Source organism: Lynx rufus, unplaced genomic scaffold (assembly GCF_022079265.1).
Source record: "Lynx rufus isolate CCGP_SWC_20201006 ecotype Redwood Valley unplaced genomic scaffold, mLynRuf1.p SCAF_27, whole genome shotgun sequence".
In the NCBI taxonomy this organism is placed as follows: Eukaryota; Metazoa; Chordata; class Mammalia; order Carnivora; family Felidae; genus Lynx; species Lynx rufus.
The window spans coordinates 8,727,184-8,745,625 of record NW_025814842.1 but is presented as its reverse complement, the minus strand read 5'-3'; the positions used below and the strand labels follow the sequence as shown (position 1 = coordinate 8,745,625).

The 18,442-nt window shown below is 57.9% G+C and overlaps 1 protein-coding gene across 8 annotated transcripts in view; it reads right to left on the bottom strand.

Moving 5' to 3' along the window:
• CUX1 (cut like homeobox 1) overlaps nucleotides 1–18,442 on the bottom strand; it is a 368,307-nt gene that overhangs the window by 5,054 nt on the left and 344,811 nt on the right. For 7 of the 8 annotated variants that reach the window (XM_047089160.1, XM_047089159.1, XM_047089151.1 and 4 more), the window contains 3 exons: nucleotides 3,997–4,124; nucleotides 3,247–3,313; nucleotides 2,398–2,510 (listed from right to left, as the gene is read on the bottom strand). In XM_047089160.1, the coding sequence (XP_046945116.1) occupies nucleotides 2,398–2,510; nucleotides 3,247–3,313; nucleotides 3,997–4,124 (308 nt within the window). Of the gene's footprint in view, nucleotides 1–2,397; nucleotides 2,511–3,246; nucleotides 3,314–3,996; nucleotides 4,125–18,442 lie in introns of those variants that run through there. The other variant, XR_006964038.1, reaches the window with a different exon arrangement.

Below are 18,442 nucleotides of genomic sequence, written 5' to 3'. Positions count from 1 at the left end.
AAGGAAGGGGCAGAGAGGGAGGGAGAGAGAATCCCAAGCAGGCTCCGCACTGTCAGCGCAGAGCTTGGTGCGGGGCTCGAACTCATGAACCACGAACTCATGACCTGAGCTGAAATCAAGAGTCGGACACTTAAACCGCCCAGGCGCCCCTGGTGCCATCAACCTTTAAAAAACCATCAAGATGTAATTTGTATAATAAACGCCACTGTCTTCAAGTATACGGTTCAGTTTTCTAAAACATAGGCACAGTGTGATGAAACCATCCCCACCATCCCATTTCACAATATCCTTATTACCCCAACAGGAAACTCCAAACCCATCGGTCATTCCCTCTTCCTGTCTCTTTCGATTTGCCTATTCTGGACACTTCGTATAAACGGAATCATACACTATGTGATTTTAATGTTTGCCCATCCAGGAGCAAACGAGAGGGGACCTTATTTGTCAGCTTATTCCAATGCTTAAGTCGCTGTTTCCTTCATACTGTTAACAATTCAAACAGGACTAAAAAGTATGTGGGAACAGGATGGCTCCGTATGGAATTGCCAAATGATCCGGGAATCCCACTTCTGGGTATCTACCGGGCAAGAGCTGAAAGCAGGGACTCGAGGAAATCTTGGTCCGCCCGTGTTCATGGCAGCATCGTTCACAGGCACCAAAAGATGGGAGCAAAGCAAGGGACCACTGATGCATGAATGGATGACCAACACTTGGTCTAGAGCACAACAGAATACTACTCAGGAAGGAAGGGCATTCGGACACCTGCTACAGCATGGATGGACCTTGAGGACATTATGGTCAGTGAAATAAGCCAGCGCACAAACAAATACTGTACGATTCCACTTAGGTGAGGTCCCCGGCGTAGTCAAATGACAGACACAGAGAGTAGAAGGGTGGCTAGTGGGGGCTGGGGGAACGTGGGGTTAGTGTTTAATGGGGGACAGAGTTTCTGTTTGGGAAGACGAAGAGAATTCTGGAGATGGACGGTGGTGATGTTCGTCCAACGCCGTGAATGTACTTAATGCCCCTGAACTGAACACTTAAAAATGGTTAAGATGGTAAATTTTATGTTATGTGTGTTTTGCCACAATTTTTAAGAAGTCCCTTAATTAAAAAAAACTGGATTTTTAAAGCAAAAGGTGGAATTCTAGAAAACATTTTTCCTCCCATTTAATCTATTTTTAAGACCTCCTGTTAAGGGCTGCATAGGATTCCACTGTGCGGCTGTCCCTGGTCCCCAAGGAGAGTGTTTCCAGCCTGTGCTGTGAGGGGAGCGGTCCCGACCGTCTTTGTTTGAAGCCTCTAGCTTCGGAGCCCAGATCACAGGAGGTCCTGTTGGATCGGGCCCACCCTTGGACCCGCAGTGGGCGCTCATTGAACATCGGCCTCCCCTTGGCCCGAGCCTGAAAATCCCATGGGGGCAACCGTGGGTTTGGAGAGGAAAGGTCTAGAAACTCCCTCATCAGCTCAAACAGTGACTCTCCCTGGCTCCTGCTTGCACTGGACAAGATCGGGGATGACCTGGGCTGGCTCTGTGGGGAGGGGAGTCCGCAGGGTCCCCAAGGCCAGGATGGTGCCACCTCCCAGTATGCCTCTGGTCTGTCACTGGGCCCTCTGCAGTCTGGTTCCAGTGTCCCCCCCCTCGGTGGGGGGGGGGGAGGGGGAAACGCCCTGGCCTGGGACTTTGTGTCCAGGATATTCCTTGCTCATGCCCCTTTCACTTCCTCCCTGACCCCACTCTCGTTTCCTGTTCCCCTTTCCGGAACCACAGCCGTCCTGCTGGCACCGCAGTCGCCATCCAAGGGTCAGCAGCACCCACGGGGAGGCGCCTCACGGTAAAGGTCACCTTTGCAGACCACCCCTACCTCAGGGCACGCCTCCAGGAAGGCCCCTCAGCCTGGCGCTCTCCCCATCCTTACAGAGCTCCTCAACAGTTCCAGATTGTTCCTCCTTACAGGGCTCCAAGACCTCGCTCTCTCCAACCTGCTCTTGTCTCCGGTCCCCCACCTGATTTAGATGTTTCTTCCAGGACAATGGTGACCACCCCCCAGTCATCTTCTGGGGCCAAGTTCTGTCCCGAATTGGCTGCCGAGTGGCCCTTCTTACGCTCCCTTCGGACCGTGTCACTGCCCTGCTTAAGTCCCCGGGCAGCGCCCCCGCCTGCCAGTAGGGCACTCTGCGTCTCAGGGCACAGCCTTTCTGGTTTTGTTGGCCGCTTAGTCTCCTCTACTATCCTTTCAAAGCCCAGCGTGGCATAACCTCCTCCAGGAAGCCCTCCCAGACCGCACGGAACACATCTAACCCCTCTGAGGTGACACCCCCTCCTCTCCAAGCCTGTGTGTCCCCCACTGCGTCCTCAGGTCCAAGGGGTGTAAGGGAGGGAAGAACGTGACTCACGGACTCCAGCTCCTGGTTCCGGGCGCGGAAGCGCTCCCTCTGGCTGGAGATGATGGAAAGCAGCGAGTCTACCTGGCCCTCGGGGAGGGTGCCGCCGGCTGCTGCCGAGGGGCCTAGGATGCAGGGGGAGAGCGTCCTGGGGTGGTGGGAGGCAGAACCCACCAGTGGGCCCTCAGCTGGAGCAGCCCCAGCTCTGACGGAGCTCTGGCCAAGTGCCATGAGGGCAGAGGCATAGGTGTGTGCGCACAAGGGGCTGGGCGGTTGGGGAAACAGAAGGGTGGCCAACAGAAGAGGTGCGACAGGGAACAGGGGTCCTGGGAGGGGAGGGCCACGCTGTCTGAGGGTCAGGCCCCAAAGCCCCCTCCTCATTCCTCTGTACTTGAGTCTGAGACCCCTGCATCTGTCAGACTCGGGCCCCGGCTCCTGGGGAAGCAAAGGGACGCTGAAGGTGCCGGGAAGCCACGAGAGCCCCCGCTCCAGCGTCCTGGCCCCGGAGCCCTGGGTTCCGCCTCAATACCGAGACCGGAGGAGGCCACCTCCCCGGCAGCCCAGGGGGCTCCCTGACAGCATCTCAGTGCTGAGGCCTCCCGTGGGGAGCTGTCGACAGGCCACTGGCAGGGCAGAGGGGGTCAGGGTCCTAGGAGGGGATGTCAAGCTAAGGCACAGAAGGGCAAGTAGGGGGGACTCAGCCCCCTCGTTTAGGTTGCTGCTGCATTGCTGGGCTGGGGACCCTGACCTCTGAGGAAGGGGAGTGCCCTTTAGGGATCAGCGCTCAGACTGTAGCACCTCTCCTCTCCCTGCTCCTGCCCCGCGCATCGCTGCCTGGGAGACAGGTCAGCCCGTGCTTACCGTAGAACAGGGCAGTGGCCTCCTTGATGGGCTCTGGGATCTTCTCCAGGCCGTGCTCAGCGGCGCCCTGCAGGGGAGAGGAAGAGGCTCCTCCATACGTGCTACCGAACAGATGGGGGGCAAGGCCCAGGCGGGGCAGCCTGGCGGCAGGGCTGGGCACGCTGCTGGCCACGAGAGGCCTGGAGAGGGTGCCTTACGTGGGCCGCCAAAGGGAAGGCTGGGCCTTAAATTGACCCCGAGGCGGGAGCGCAGCGGCGGTGCTGTCACGGGGCCACTCGGCCCTGCCCGCCGGCCTGCTGGGTGACCTGGGCCGGCCCGGCTGCTCTCGCCGAGCCCCATTTCTTCATCTATAAAATGAGGTGGGGGACAGAGCAGAGTGACTTCCAAGGGCCCTGTGTCCCAGCCTTCCATGCTCTTGCGGCCTCAGTCCTCTAGCTGTGGGATGGCTGGGTGAGCCCACAGCTCCCAGGGCCCAGTTCCAAGCCGGCGCCTGGACACAGGGTGCCTCGTGCCAGCTCCAGGAAGCCTGCCCCCCCGTGCCCTGTGGTCCGGCGTCCCGGAACCGGGCCTTTGCGGTGACGTGTGCAGGCGATGCTCAGAGGCTGTGGGTGACAGCCCCCGCGGGCCTTGTGGGGGCTGGTGGACACCAGCTGCCTGGGGACCGGGCTGGTCAACCTGCAGAGTTGCAATTTCCGAGACTCAAAGCCTGGGGCAGGCGGTGAGGGGGCAGGGTGGAGGGGGTGGGCTCACCTCAGCGTCTGGCCGCTGAATGGACTGGATGGTACTGAGGTCCTGCTCCAAGCGGGCGATCAGGTCCCTCTGCTCAGCGGCCGTGGCCATGGCCTCGGTGACGTGGGCTTGCAGATCCGCGCAGCGCCCTGTGCCAGAGGAAGACGTGGTCGTCAGAGGGAGCCTGGTGTGGCCCGTGCCGCCTCTCCAACCCACAGCCTGTGCCGCTGCCTAAGGCGCCACCATTAGGCCAACCAGCGAGGCCAGGGGTGCTCCTGGCTCTAAGAACTCATTACGCGGGGACGGGAAGGAGCCCAGGTCGGGGATGCGGGAGGAACGGGTCCACTCTGGCTCTGCCGTGACCAGCCTGGCCAGCCCCTGGCCCGCTCCAGGCCTCGCTTTGCCTCTGTCAAGCAAGACAAGGAGGTGGAACCCGGCAAACCCCACGTTCCTTCCAGGGCCGGTGCCCTGGGATAACGACCAGAGCGAGGCCTCGGGGTAGGAGTCAGAGAGAAAGGTATCAGCAGGCGGTAGGAGGCGCAGGGGTGGGCAGGCCCCCAGCAGATCCAGCAGGAGGTGGGGGAGTGAGGGGTCCCACCTCTGGAGCTCAAGGCCAGACTTGCTTGGCCTCTTTCTCAACAGGCTCTGGCCCAGTGAGGGGGGTGGGGTGGCCCCCCAAGAAACCTCTGATCCACCCACGTGCCACCCAAGTGTCTTCGCAACGGCGCCAATCCAAAATAATTTTGTGTGGAGGGTGGGAGATATTGGGGAGATCTAATCCAGGCCCTGGTGGGTGCCATCAGCAGCCAGTGGCAAGGGGGGACGGCGGGGACCCGGGGGCCAGCCGACCTGAGCTTGAGGTCTGGCTCTACTCCTGGTTGGCTGCGACTCTGGGCAGCAGCATGGCCCTGTCTGGGCCTCAACAGAGAAGGTGCTGGAGGCCTGAGGCCCTGGGCTCTGTCCTCTGGGATAGACCGCATGGCCACCAGGGGGCACTGTGACACCAGAAATGCCCAAAGGCTCGAGGCTATGGGCAGTGTCAGGAGAACTGCCCATCCTCTCCCCATCACAGTGATTCGCCCGTCAATCACTGTGCCGCCTGCTGACCTGCTGGCCAACCTGGCCTTGGCCATGCTCAGCGTCCCGGGCTGGGGGGGGCAGCTGACCCCACCCCTACCTGCTCCATCTCCCGGGGGCCCACTGCACGCCCGAGTTCTTTACACATCTCCTAACAATTCAATCAGGCAGAAAAGGCGATCCCCATTTTATAGATGAAAAACTGAGGCCTCTTGGTCCAGGCCCAAACCTAAGGGGGTCCACTCCTGGCCATGTCGGAGCCCTTCCCCACCGCAGGGTCTGCACCGGTTCAGGCCCTGAATGGCCTTTTTCCTTCAGACCTCGGTACCCGGCAGGTAGGTGGTGGTGGTGAAAGTGAGGGTTGGGGGGGGGGGGAGGGGGTTGGGGGAAGAGGCTGGATCTGAGGGCAGGGTCAGGTCATGGAGGGAGAGCTGTGGGGGTGGGGGGGCAGGGTTGGGGTCTGGCCTTCGGGCCGTAGGCCCTGGGGACAGAAGGGACAGAGAGGCCAGCAAGAGGATTCCTTGATCTGCCACCGGCGTGTGGCCATTCCAGCACGGTCCTGGCCAGGCCCCTGGGGTAAGGACGATCTGCAGCTCCTGGAACCCGTGGTGGGCACGGGGGAGCGGAGGGGGTGCCCCGCCCAGGTTTCCTGTGCCTTCGTGCCTGTGCCCGCTGCTGTGGGTGTGGGCACACGTTCCCTGCCCACGCACACACGTGACACTGGGCACGTGAGGGGCCCTGACAGCAAACCCTGTGTTCTGGGCCGCCCCAGACGCTGGGTCCGCCATCGAGGGGACTGCCGCGGGGGGGGGGGGGGGGCGCAAAGCTCGGTGTTGGGAGTGGCCGTCCCCGAAGCGGTGGCTCTGTGCAGATCTGAGGGCTGGCGGGCACGCACTCGCAGCGGACTCGGTGGACCGCTGCCCCTGGGGCGCGGGGAAGAGGCTGGGCACGGCGGGCCAGCGGAGGGGAAGGGGTAAGGCTGAAGGATGGCCCCGGGTGTGGTGGGACCCGGGAGGCCCCAGAGCCAGGACCTGGACGCCGTCGAGGAGCCCAGCCAGACCCCGGCGGCGAACCGTCACTCCACGCCGCGGGGACGAGAATGACCGCGTGGGCATCCCCAAAGGAGGGACCTCAGTTACAGACCCCGCTTGGCACTTGGGACACAGAGTCCCGAGCCACTTAAATCTGCTACGTGAGGGTCCCCTGGCTGCCACCTCCTTGCTTTCCTCTGCCTCCTCTACCGGAGGAAGGAGCATCTCAGACCAAGAAGTTAGGGGTCACCTCTCCGGGTGGCCACTCAGTGGTGTCAAGGGAGGCCTGAGCCGGATTCTGGCGGAACTGGGCTTGAGTTCTGGCCCAGGGACAAGGCAGGAGAAGGTACTGGAGACAGTTGTGACCCCTTCGTCATACAGAACCCAGGGGGGGAAGCCCGTGCCTGGAACTGGCTCCCCAAGTGGGGAAGGGGAGAGCAGCAGCGTCGTTTGGCTTTGGTGAGTACAAGGTGCCAGTGGACCGGCTGAGGGGGTCGTGTGGATGGGGAAGGGGGACCCGTGGCCGGAGGCAGGGAGAGCTCAGCAACCCCCGCCGGGTCCCACCCCCAGGGCGGCAAACGTGGAAGCCCAGAGAGAGCTGCCGTGAGAATGGCCAGAATCTTCAGGAACGCGGACACGTTCAGGGGTGTCCCAGAAAAGACCCAGAGAGGAGGTGGCAGGAAGCGGGGGGGGGGGGTGGAATCAGGAGGAAGCGTGCCAAAGTGCCAAGGTGAATAGTGACTGTCAGTGAGTTAAGGAGGGGTCACCGGCGTCTCAAGAAAGGCTGAGCAAGGAGGCCGAGGGAAGCCACCGGTCAAGGGGTGGTGGAGCGGGAGCGGCAGGGGTGTGGAGGGACCTGGGGACAAGCCCACTCCGGACAGACACCGGATGGTGCCGGAGGCACGCAGGATGCTGTATCCAAGAATGAGGGGGAAGCTTCTGGAGAGGGAGAGGCTGGGCAGGGGGAGGTGTGGGGACAGGGGTGACTGATAGAGGAATGCCTGTGTGTGAGCCAGACAGCTTCCCCCACGAAAGTTCGGGGGACCTCGTCCTTCTGGGAGAATCCGGGAAGGCTTCCTGGAGGGTGCACTTCCCAGAGGGGAGAAAGAAATCCAAGCAACATCAAGGTCAAGACTTAAGGAGACTGGACTATGACTTAAGATCGAGGCACGATTTCGGACCGTGGGCCGATTAAATGCGCAACTTAGCACAACTGGACGGCAGGCCCGGGGGTGTGGTGCCCACGGCTTTCCCGGGGGTGGGGGACCCCGCGTCATTCCACCAGCCACTTGCGAGCCAGGTGGGAGTGCCGGGGCTGCTCGTCACACACCGTCTCTGCACCTGTCTGTCCCTACAGGTGCCCAGAGATGAGTGCTGAGGGCTCCCGCACCTGCAGGTGGCAGCTCCCCTCCCCTCCCCCTGCCCCCACTCGCAGGCCAGAGGACCCTAGCCCGTGAGCGCCTTCTCTCCTGTGCCATCGGCTCTTGTGCTCCTGTCTACAAATACACCAGCGTGTTGACCTTGTTCTGGAACACACACACACACACACGCACACACACACTCCTCTTGACTCCACTTCCCAAGTGTCCACTTCCTTAAACCTTTCCCGTCTGACTTGGACGCCCACCATGCCAACTGTCCTCGCCGAGGGGGCCGATGACGTCGCACACACTGCTGTGTCCCCAGCCCCCGTCTTACTGACCCACCAGCACCTGGCTTCTCAGGCCTCCTGCCCCCCCTTGCCTGTGCCGCCCCTTCTCCCTGCTCAGCTCTCAACACTGAGGCACCCGGAGCTGGCCCCGCACACCACTGTCCCGTCCCTTCCCTCTGGCCACCTTGCGTGCCTCTGAAAGCTGGTAACTCTCCAGCGTGTCGTCCAGGCCGCTCCTCTCCCTGAGCTCACTGTGCGGAGTCCAAACAGGTCCAGCCTGAAGGCCGATCCCCCCCGCCCCCAAGCCTGCCTCACCCCAGCTGGACCCCCTTTGCACAGCCCAGGAGGTGGTATCCTCGGGGCGGTGGGAGCAGAGGCCGGGCCACCCGTGAGTGGCCCGGCCCGATTCCCTGGGGGCCACCCTTGCTCCTTCTCTATGACTCCTTTCATCTAATCTGTCTCAAGTCCTATCTTCGGCCCTACCATCAAAACACGTCCAGACTCCAATCACTTTTCACGGCCGCCGCCAGCAGGTGCCGGTCGTCGGCTCTCGTCATTATGGTGACAGCTTCCTCACTGGCTTCCCTTCTCCCCCCCCCCCCCCCCCACAATCACAAAGCAGCAGTCAGAGATTTAAACAGTGAGATCAGACCACCTTCTGTTCACACCGTCCAATGGGCCCTACATCCCTCAGAGTAATAGCCAAAACTCTACAACGGCCTCCGGGGCCTTCCTTGCCCTGCCCTGTCCTCATCTCTCTGACCTGGTTGCCTCCCACTCTTTCCCTTGGTGGCTGTGCTCCAGCTCGTCTGGCTCCCAGGCACATTGACACCACAGGACCTTTGCACTTACTGTTTCCCCTCTTCCTGGAATGTTCTGACCTCAGGCATCGGCCATAGTTCATTCCCTCCCCTCTGTCAAGACTCTGTTCACATGTTAGGTTCTTAAGGAGGCCTACCCTGACCTGATTTAAAACTGTAACTCCTCTACTTGATTTTCCAGTTGTCCTCCTTCCCTTGTTTCTGTCCCATAACACTTACCACTGTCTAAAGCACTGTCGAATTCTCTTACTTATTATGTCTACCGTCTGACAGCCCCCACTAAAAGGCAAGCTCCTTGTTTGTCCCCTGCTATCACTGCAGTGCCCAGATCAGTGGCACACAGTTAGCCCTTAATGCCTACTAGCTGATGGGCTGAGTTTGCTCCCCCCCAGGGGGGAAGCGACCATTCCTTTAGGTGGAAAGTTGCAAAGGGATTTCCAGGGCCACACAGTCTCCCAGGTTGGGTCGGAGGTGGCTGGACACAGGCAGCGAGGGCCTGGCATGGCCAGCTGGTCTCTGCTGGTCCCACCACCTGATAACTGCCCAGGCCTCACCCAGAATCCTCTGGGCCATGCCCTGAATTGGGACTGCGGATCCATTTTTGACTTGGGCACATGCTGCCTCTCACTCTCGTGTGCCCTCCCTGCCTCCTGCAGATGGCTCTTCCCGTTTCAAGCCACTCCCCATCAAGGTCTCCTGCCTTTTCCCAAGCCGGTGCTCCGGTGCCCCCTCAATGCCAATTAGAGGCCCGGGCCTGGGCTGTGGTTGTGCACCTGCTCTGTCTCCCCTCTGGGCCGTGAACCACTTGACTCCTGCCGGACTCCTAGCCCGGAGCGTGTCCCCGGCACAGGGCAGTTGTCAGTGACGATCTGCTGACTAAGCCCGTGAAGGACTGGAGAGAGAGCTGCTGGGTGTGGGGGACTCTGCCACCCCACCTGTGTGCCCGCCGTGTGTCACTGGGCATCACTGGCGGTGGTCAGGCCGCAGCCACCGGTGCTCTGGCTAACCCGCCAGAGGGCCCGGCCCTGCGTGGGGTCCCCTCCCGCCCCGGCACAAAGTGGACACAACTGTGACTAGAGGGAGCTTCTCCAGCCACTAAATCCAATGACATGACACCCACATCAACAGCTCCAACTGCCACGTCCCGAGTGCCCGCCGTGGGTTGGGCGCTGCGCCTACAGGTGCCATCGCTCGGTCCCCCTCCCCCCCCCACCACCTCTCAGCGGCCCTTCGAGTCCGGCATTATTATATCCCCTTCAAAGAGACAGAAATGGAATCTCAAAGAAGCTAAAACTCATTCATTCTTTGAGAAAGGGTTTCCTGAGCATTGACCGGGACTTGCCCAAGGCCACCACCAGCCAGCTGGTAAGAGAAGACACTGGGAGTCCCGTGCGTTGCCACTTGACCGATGCCTCACTGGAAGGTGAGTGGGGTCCTCAAACCTCACTCCCTGGAGCCCCCTCCCCGCCCCCCCGTTCCACTGTCCCAACAGAACAGCCTTTTACCTGTCCACAAACCAATTTCCTGGAAAAAAAAAAAAGCCCTTCCTAGTGACATCCTGGAAGAGGTGCTAAGTTCCGAATGTCCCAGACTGTGCACACGCCCTGCTTCCCGCTTCTACTAAATTGGCTCACCCCACACTGGGTGGGCCAGATGCAGATCGAGGGCCTGGTGATCGGAAGCCCTCCACCAACATCAAAACGGCTCTCCGGGGCCCTCTGGGCTCTCAGCTCGGCCCCCCACACCCCTGCCCCCTCACAGGAACCGATGCCGCACCCAAGCGGAGACCAGCAAGCCGCGTGCCCCCCCAGAGCCGGCACGCTGGGGCTGCGGAGGAGGCAGGCCGTACCCCAAACACGAGCAGACAGGATCACGGCGGATGGCTCGCACACTCTAATACCTCCTGCGGCCCCTTGGACAACGCGGGCTTGAATCGCGCGGGTCCACTTAGACGGCGGGTGTTTTGAATAGCACCGTACCGCACACATATTTTCTCTTCCTTAGGATTTTCTTAACAACGTTTTTTTCTCTAGCTGACTTTATTGTAAGAATGTATCATACGTATAAATACAAAACGTATTCAGCGACTACATTACCGGAAAGGTTTCGGGTCAACGGTAGGCCATTAGTAGTTATGTTTTGGGGGAGTCCAGAGTTATGCGCGGATTTTCGACTACATGGGGGGGGTCGGCGCCCCAAACCTCCGTGTTTTCCAAGGCTCAACCGTTGCTTCACCCCCTGTATCACCGACCGTGTTTCCTCCGGGCATCAAACAAGGCACATCATTGCTCAGACTCACTTAACTGTAGGGGGAGGAGGGAGGCTGGGGGCCCAGCCAGGAGTAGGGCCACCCCCCCCCCCCCAGTCGCAGTCCCTCCTCTGCCTTAGGAACTGGCAGTTTGCAAAACGAGTCAGGCCGACCAAACCACGGGGAGCAGCAGTGTTGCTTAATTAAATCTCCCTTTAAAAGCACCTGGGGAGACTTTCTGGGTTAAGAGATTTTGTGCCAAGTGTTTTTTTTTTTTTTTTAATTTTTTTACATTTTACATTTTAATTTAGTTACCAGATCTTTGAAGGGGGACGGGGCATACATAAACTAGCAATCTGCTCAAAGTCGCAGATAATGTTAGCTGAATCAGACTTCAAGTTTGTCAAAGTCAGACGGACAGAGCTCTGTTGGTTTTAGGCACATTTCTCCCATCTGTGGGGGCAGACATTCGGGGACAGTTCTAGATGCGCTCAGGTCCCTGAGTGACCAGATGAGGCTCAGGGCTGCCGGGAGTGCCTGGCCTTGGTGCGGTATGTCTTGTGCTGGGGGGCTCCTCCCACTGGAGGCAGGATCGCTGAGGCTCCCGTGTCACATTAGGAGCGTCTCATTCTGAAACCTACAAATTAATGCACAACAAACTAATCACGCCCCCGCCCCCCGTCACACATGGGTGAGGAATGGCCAATTCTTTTCCAACCTTCTAGATTTCAAGATCAGAAACCAGCCAACTCTGCGGAGCTCTCTTGCCTCCAGCCTCGAGCGCTGGCTGGAGACCCCTTCTCAGGAGCCCGATCATTCCAGAAACCCACAGACATCACTTCCTCCTTCCTCTTCCCACTCACTTGCTCGCATTAACCAGCGCCCCTGGCTTATCCTTCATGTCGCGATTCAGGGACAAGGCGAGAGATCCCCACAGAGCAGGCAAAGCCAGGCCACCGGCTGAGTGCTGGCTGCTCTGGAGACGTACCTGGCCGCGGCCCTGGGGCCCCTGAGCCCCACTTACTGGGCTGCTACCATCAGCCTAGTGCCTCGCTCAGCACTGCCGACTACCATTCCTGGTCCTCAAACAGCAAGGGTGACAACGGCAAGCGGGGACGCAGACCCGGATGCAGACCCGGTGGAGAGCAGAGAGCGGGGCCAGCTGGTGCGCAGAGCCCCGCGCATCCCGCCCCACGCCAGGTTTCTGCCGACACCTGCCATCGGGGACACCGGGAGGCGGAGGGATGGCAACACTTTTTTTGTTTTACTTTAGAGAGAGAGAGAGAGAGCACGAGCGGGGGAGAGGGGCAGAGAGAGAGAGAGAGAGAGAGCGAGAATCCCAAGCAGACTCCACACTCAGCAAGGAGCCCAACGCGCGGTGCGATCCCACGACCCTGGGATCACGAGCCGAAATCAAGAGCCAGACGCTCAACCGACCGAGCCACCCAGGCGCCCCCGGAATGGCAGTCCCCGAGGTGCCCTTTGGACACAGAATGACAGTGTTTGCTGCTTCTCCTCAGGCCGGGGCACTTTAAATAAACACAACCCACACATTCTTGTGTTTGTATAAAAGATATTTACTTCAATTATCACACCTAGGGTGCTAGTGAATAATAATAATACATGGTGTGAGTTTCATACAGTGATATTGCTTCTCCATATCATATAGGGACCGTTGTACAGTGCTGAGAACAGACATCGTATGGCTAACCAAAGACAGAAGGGACGACGTCGAGGGGCCGACGGGTGCCTCCCCCACCCCCACGCCAGCTGGATCAACTTTTGACTCTTAATGTCCAAAACAAATAGCAAGAAAAAAAAAAAATGTTACCAGAGATGGGTCACAGCAACACAACAGAGGCTTCTCAAAGCTATTTGTACAAAAACGACGCCTTTTTTTTTTTTCGTTTGTTTTTTGTTTTTGTTTTTGGTCAATCGGGTCTCTGTGAGGATTTAAAAAAAAAAAAAAGGTCTGTGATTGTATTAACAAACGAGCTCTAAAAACATCTAAGACTTAGTGCGTTACAGAAAATATAAAATACTGCTAAAATGTAAGACACCACGATACACTGGGGGGTGGGGGTGGGGGGGGAGCTGAGCTTATGAAGAGTTTTCCGGAAGAAGTCCGCCACTCTGCGAGCGAGCTTGTCTTGTGCTGTGTTAGTAGTCTGGGCAGGAGCGTGGTGCTCCCCGCTCTCGCGGCAAGTAGTTATTGCACATTGCAAAGAGCTAGGTCTTACTCAGTGGAAAGGGACGTGGGGAAACCCACCTTTTCTGCTGCTGCTGCTGCTTTTTTTTCCCCCACTTGTATTTGCTAACGAGTTGTTCTCAAACGCGGTAAAGAGTTTTGCACGAATCCTCACGTCTCCAAAATGCACAGCATTTTCTGAGGGGTCTCGGTGGGACAGGAGAGGCCCGTTTTCCCCAGGAAAGAGGCAGAAAACGGCTCAAGAGAGAAATGCATAGACTGATTCGAGAGAAATGAGAACTCTTTGGGGCGCGGGGTGGGGGAGATGGGGGCGGTTATTTCATCGGAGGGCTTTCTTTCAGAGATGAGGACAGAATCAGGACCCCCGACAATTTCAGAGAAGGGAAGTCATGGCACAGAAAGCGAGTCGGAGTTGGGGGGGGCCCTCTGGGAGCGGGGGTCAGCCGCGCGGCCCCACCTGGACCTCGGCCTGGCGGGCAGCCCCCTTCTCCTGGGCCCCACCCCACCTTCACACCCGATTAGCAAGCAACGGGCTGTGTTAGGCTGTGTTACTCCCTCTAAGCTTCAGAGCTTCACCGCATTAAGGGGGGAGGGGTTCCCCCCCACCTTGCTGGTGTGGGTCCTCAAGCCACAGCCGGACCAGAATACACTGTTGCTTCGCAAGATGCAAGACGGTTTTGACCAACTTTGTGTGCAAGGAAAACAACCACAATCACAACAAGAAAAGCCAACAGAACACAGCAACCCACGCGAGCCTTGCAAGAAACCGCTCTCTCCCTCGGAAGCCACGGTCTCGACCAGGCCGCTGCCGCGCCGCCCTCTCTGACCAGGGCTCGCTGAAACTTCATGAACCCAGAAGTCTTAACCAGAGGCTCTAGGAGGCTTTGGGGAACTGAACTTTGCTTTTCTACGTCTCTGCAGCTCCTTGCACTGAGTGTTCTTCTTCAACTCTCTCGTTTAAGAAAGTTAGACACGCGGAGACCGCTAGTTTTTGAGTGGCTACTCTGGACACAGATGTCTGATTCTGCTGGAGAAGCCCCCTCTGGCCCCCCAGTCGAATCCCCAGACCCTTCGGTTCTTTTGGGGACTGGGGGGCGGCGGAGGGCGGGGAGAGGGCAGGAGGCAGAAGACAGTAACCACTGGAGTGATAGCAAGAAGCATTTATAACAACAACAACAACAACAACAACAACACAAAACAACGATACACTCCTGATAAGTACTTAAATGATTAACCTAACAATAAATAGAAGAGGATAGAAATAATTTTTTTTTTCTTCTCAAGGAAACATCCTTTTATAATTCTCCTCACGCACGCTGGCAGGTCAGTAGCAGTCAATCCATCTCAACAAGAAAAGGTTAAGTGCTGGAAGGGATGGCTGTGGTCTCACACTTGGGAGGGTTCTGAGCTGCTGGGTCACAAACACCGCCCCCCCCGCTCCCCCCGCCCCCCCCCCAGCCAGCGGTTCCAGCAGGTGCCTGGGGGGGGGGCCCTGTGCACCTGCACACCTCGCTCGGTGGTCAGTAAGAGGCAGGCTGAGATGGGGGTGGGGTGGGGGGATGCTGGGGAGGCCTGTTTTCCCTTCAGTTCATGAACAAACGGAACTACAGTGAACATGCTCACCCACAACCTGAATCGTCCTGGTCTAAAGCTTACTTCGAGTTCATTTGGTGTGCAATACATTATCTCTTAAAAATGAAGAAAAATGATTTCTATTGCACAGAGCTTTTTACACATAGTCATCTACTTAAGTGCTTTCTGTTTAAAGCAAACTACAAAAAAAAAAAAAAAAAGGAAGGGGGGGAGAAAAAGAAAAAGACAAAGAAGGGAAAATGAAAAGGGAGAGGAACTTTCGAACAAAAGCAGCCCCGTGCCACTTCGATGCATCTTGCTGAATGGTGTCTGGTTTCACCAACGGAAGTCCCAACGCTTCCGTACACACTGTGCTTCTGATTATTTTTTCCATAGGGATGTAGCCGTGACATTGGGATATAAGGCACCTTTCCTTTCTGATCACAGAAAGCTTGATACATAGCATATAGCATTATTTTGTGGTAGAAATGAAAGCCTAAACACTACAGAAAACGACAGTAACAAGACTACACTTAACGTTATTGGAGAAGCGAAAATGATCCATGGAAAGCAACTCAAAGGTATTTTAAAAGGTTAATACCAGGGGAATGGGGAAGTGCACATTTATGCATAGCCTAATGCCTTTCTCTCACTAGCCTTTTTTAGGATTCTTCGCCTACAATGCCCAACTTTTCAAGTTAGCATTCCGGAGGAGACTAGGCGCTTTGGAAATGTCTTGTTAAAGCTAAATGTCACTTCATGCAAAAATGAGAATGGAGATACCGCTGACGGCGTGGTCACGGTATCTTTGGAGGGGAGGTGGAGGAAGGGCCGCAGGGCCTGGGCAGGTGGGGGCAGGTCCCCTGAGAGGAGAGCGCCCGGGGAACCTGCCTTTCCTTCTTCCCTCAGCAGGATGAGGCTCCAGGGCTGCTGGGGCAGGGAACTCGGGCGGAGCTCATTTCCTGCCCAGCTCACTGCTCTCCACGCCCCTCCTCTGCCTTCCGGATTCACCCCCTGGGTTTGGGCCTCCGCTTTTCAGCACATCTGTAAAGGGTTCACAGGCTGGATCTTTTCGGAACTTTCATCGGGAACTGGTTTTCTTCTCCTGATGGTTTTCATCTACAAAAAGGCAGAAACTGATGGGAACGGAAAGATTTTTGTCAAACTGGACCCTTCTCTCAGCAAACGTTCCGGGCAACGGGACTGTTATCACGTTGGAGTCCCAGGCCACCATCTTGCCACTTGGGGTGGGAGCTCTGCCCTGGGTACAGGGGCGGGGGTGGTGGTCACGAAGGCTCTCCCGTTGCCACCGAGGCGCAGACGAAACTACAAAAAGCATTGGGGGGGGGGACTTCTAAGTGCGAGCTTTCCCGGCAGACGCGCAGGCAGGCGATCATGGCACCAATCTTTAGTTAGGCTCCCGGGTCGTTCCGGCAGGAGAATACTCTGGCCACCAGAGAGGGCGCACCCACATCTAACCGGCGGCTCAGGGGGCTGTTTTTGTTTTTTTTTTCTTCCTTCCTCTGCACTGCATAGAAACTGGCATGTTCTTTTGGGAAGAGTCACGTGATTGAAGACTGGGTTTGTGGACTGGAGAACACCATCTCCTCTCCTGACCTTGAGAGGCTTCCAAAGGAGGTCTCGCGGTGGAGCTGAAATCAGAGCCTCCCTGTGCCAGAGACAATAAAGGCAGAGTTCCCCAACGCCTGGTAGGGATCCTGGGGAAGTGTCCTCACGTGGCCATGTAGGGGCAGCCCAGGGCAAGGGAAAAACGGCTTTGATGGAGCTCAACAGCTGAGCAGGAACGGACAGAAAGCAAAGGCAGGCCAAAGACAAGGCCCTCTGAGGCCCGAGACCGCCCCCGCCAGCAAAGGAAACAGCTGTCAGAGCGTTAGGAACAGGTGGAAGTCGAGAGAAAAATCCATGTGCCTCGTGGAGCACAGCTGTCCGTCCATGTTGCGCTCACAAAAGAGAAGAGGGGGAAGGAGCCTGCCCGCCAGGCCAAGACGCTCAGGAATGCCGCGCCTCTAGCGTTTTCCCTCTCTCCCGCGCCGGAGTCCACTCGGGCCTCGCGGTTCTGAGGGGCTCGGGGTGGGGAGTAGCATCGAGTGGGAGCACAGGTCAGTGAGGTAGAAGGGGACGGAGGAGGAGTGTGCTGACGAGGGAGGACACCCAGGGAGGGAAGCAGACCTCCCGTCCTTCCCAGGGAGGGAAGGGACGTGGCTAACCCGAACCTCGCCTTGCTACATCTCCCCCGCACGGCTGGCTTACTGGCCTCAGAAAGCGGGGGCTCGGGATGGCTAAGGGCGGACTCTTGCTTTTACAGGCCTGTCCAGAGGCGCCCGGCAGAGTGCATTTAAGGCAACGGCCGCCGTCCCCCAGCTCCAGGTGTAGTCGGTCACGAACACCGGTTCACTTTGTGCTAATCCCAGAAGGGCGTGCATACACCTCCCCCCCCCCCCCCCGCCCCCGGCTCCTCTGCTACTTTCAAGGAGGTTTGTTTTTCTAAGGAGGGATGAGAAACATTGCATAGAATGTCAACAGGGTTCATTGATCACCGTGCCAGAGGGGGCAGGCGTTCAGGAGGAACCCCAGTTCGCCTGCAGCCGGGAAGGCACCGGCCTGTGGACTGAGCCGTCCGGTGACTCTTGTCCCGACCTCTTAGGGCACGACTGGGGCATGATCTTAGGGCAACGAGCCGACACCAGAGCTTTCCCTCGGATTAGAGTACAACCTGCCTTCTGCTTGGTTTCCTCATGAGCCGCACGACTGACGTGGCTCCGGGCCGGTGGGGGGTGGGGGGGGGGGCGGCGGTACATGGGGAGAGTCTCCCATGGCCAGAGAGAGCACAAACACTCAACCCCAAGCTCTGTAGCACTCTGGGTCTGGACCACCAACCAGCGCACCCAAACGTCCACATCGGAGGGGATGAGTTTTAAATGGGGAGAACAACGAAGATGCCAAAAGGAAGGAGACTGGGCAGGGAGGCACCTGTGCTTTGGAAGCACAGGGAACCGGCCCCGGGGAGGCGACCGTCATCTTTTTGCCTCAGTCACTCTCACAGACACAGCGGCCATGGTTTGATGGTGGTCATACGGGTCAAGATCCTGGCACTTCCTGGAGACTTCTCCAAGCCTGCATCCCGGGACAGTCTGCTGACCACGAGCCACCTTATGTTGTGATGTTCCTCACGCAGGTCGGCTCTGAGCATACTCGAGTTGAGCTGGACGGCTACGGCAATCCTTTCTGAAGATCAGTCTGGCGGACAGAGACCCCGGACGGGCCGACTGATCCAGAAGTTCAAGGCTGGCGGTCGCCTGGGAGCCAGACGGTGGAGACGAGCGGGCACAGGTCCAGGACGGAGCCCACACGCCTTCCGCCTCCGATCCCACAAAGGGAGTGTGGCTGGAACCAAGGGTCAAGAGGCCGAACGCGAACGCGGATTTTACACCGAACCTCCGCTTAGCCAGCTAAGTAATGGCAAAACCCTTAAGTTATGAACACTGCCTCCAATTAACAAAAAGAAGCCATTTAAAATGGTATAATGGAGCTTGTAATTAAGTGTTAGTGTTTTATACGGAACCGCTTTCCCCAGGGGAGAGGTACAAATCAGCTTTTTAAACTGATGGAGCGTAAAGAGGAGGTCGGCTGCCTGTGGGGGCTACAGCTTGGAATGCCAGCCAGCTGAAGGTAAGCCCCCCCGGAGAGGATGCTGTTCAAGGCACTTGGATATTGCTTATCAAGATGAAAGATCAACCCTTAGACTCACACTGAGGTGCAACGAGGAGGGGGGACACTCCCCCGACCCCCTGACAGGTTTCTGTTATATAGTGGCAGCTCTTAGAAGTATTACAGTGA